We start from the raw sequence: 1,454 nt of genomic DNA on the forward strand, positions 1-1,454 counted from the left end.
AGTAGATAAGAAATCCATTTTATATAACATTGTCGACGTGCGCCGAGTCGGCGGCAGTCAGCAATGGAGATGTTGGTATTGTGTTTTAATGTTTTTCTAACTTTTCATAATAACTTCTATTTTCATGAAATAATTACAATTTAAACATGAATAAATAAATTATTTCAGACTATTTTTTTTAATAAATCTTTTAATCAGAAATCAAAATTAACCGAAAATAACCCAAATTAACCGGTATTTTTCAAAACCGGTATTAACCGGTTCTAGAACCCTTATATTTTTTTGGAAAACCGAAACAAAATCGGAACCTTTAAACAAATTAATTTAATAACCAGAACCGGAACTGGAACCGAAACACCCAACAGGTTCCTGCTTTTATGTAGAAAAAAATTATTTTTGTTAGTTATTTTTAAATATAGTAGTAGGTTACAAATAAATAATGATAATAATTACATATAAGTCTTTATGTTATAAAGAAATATTAAAAAATATATAAGTTGTATAAAATACTAAAATGTATAAATGAATACGTAATATTTATAAAAATAATTTTTGTTGTCAATAAAATATAGAAAACTATGATAATAATTACAATTCCTGTTATAATTAATTTTTTTTTACTCACTTTTGTTAGCACTGTTTAGGTTAGGTGGCTGGTTTACTACTTTTTATTTATTTATATGATGACAATAATGTACAATATTTACAATATTATTTATTTATTTATTAATTAATTTACGGAATAAAAATTCCTTATTTAGTACAGCACACAACAATAATTCAGTAAAATAAGATAATTAACATATACAAGGGGCGATGGCCTAAAAATACAGCAGAATTACAGGTACAATAAATAAACTATAATAATTAGAACACAAGTAAAATTACATACAATAAATGTACAAAAAATAACACGATATTAAGGTAAATTGAGAATTGTGGGGTCCTCGTTAGCCAAACGCATCATGCGGTCAATTGGTTTGTTTTTACCGTAATTGGTGCAGTGGAGAGGTACAGTAAAAGGAACTCGAGACCTTGTGGCCCGATGTGGAACTTTAAAGTTTACTTGGTCGAGCAGTGATGGGGTTTTTATGGAACCATCAATTAACTTTTGTAAAAAGGCCAGGTTAGTTTTAACGCGTCTATTTGCTAAAGATGTAAGGCTAAGTGCGCGCAATACTGGAGTATAGTCATGAGGTGGATGGACAATTTTCAGCATGTAAGCAGCAGACGACAGAAAGCGTCTTTGTACTCGCTCTAAGTGGCAAGAATAAGTTACCACAAATGGGTCCCAGAGCACAGACGCATACTCTAGCATGCTTCGGACTAAAGAGCAGTAGACATGTCTTGAGAGATCCAGACAGCTTAAACTCATTAATGGTGCGCATTACAAAGCCAAGCGACTTGAGGGCTCGGCAGCAGATGGAGTCAATGTGAGGGCGGAAGTTAAGATC

The 1,454-nt window shown here is 31.5% G+C and overlaps 1 protein-coding gene across 1 annotated transcript; it reads right to left on the minus strand.

The window, feature by feature from the left end:
• Positions 1-919: 919 nt before the first annotated feature.
• LOC103309583 lies at positions 920-1,318 on the minus strand. Its single transcript, XM_008185368.1, has one exon. The coding sequence runs from the start codon at positions 1,316-1,318 to the stop codon at positions 920-922; it is 399 nt and encodes a 132-aa protein (XP_008183590.1).
• Positions 1,319-1,454: the final 136 nt, after the last annotated feature.

The sequence above is a fragment of the Acyrthosiphon pisum genome, chromosome X, assembly GCF_005508785.2.
Source record: "Acyrthosiphon pisum isolate AL4f chromosome X, pea_aphid_22Mar2018_4r6ur, whole genome shotgun sequence".
NCBI lineage: Eukaryota > Metazoa > Arthropoda > Insecta > Hemiptera > Aphididae > Acyrthosiphon > Acyrthosiphon pisum.

What these genes read in the sequence shown, in the direction of transcription:
- LOC103309583 (XM_008185368.1), bottom strand. Translation starts at nt 1,318, where the DNA reads ATGCTAGAGTATGCGTCTGTGCTCTGGGACCCATTTGTGGTAACTTAT.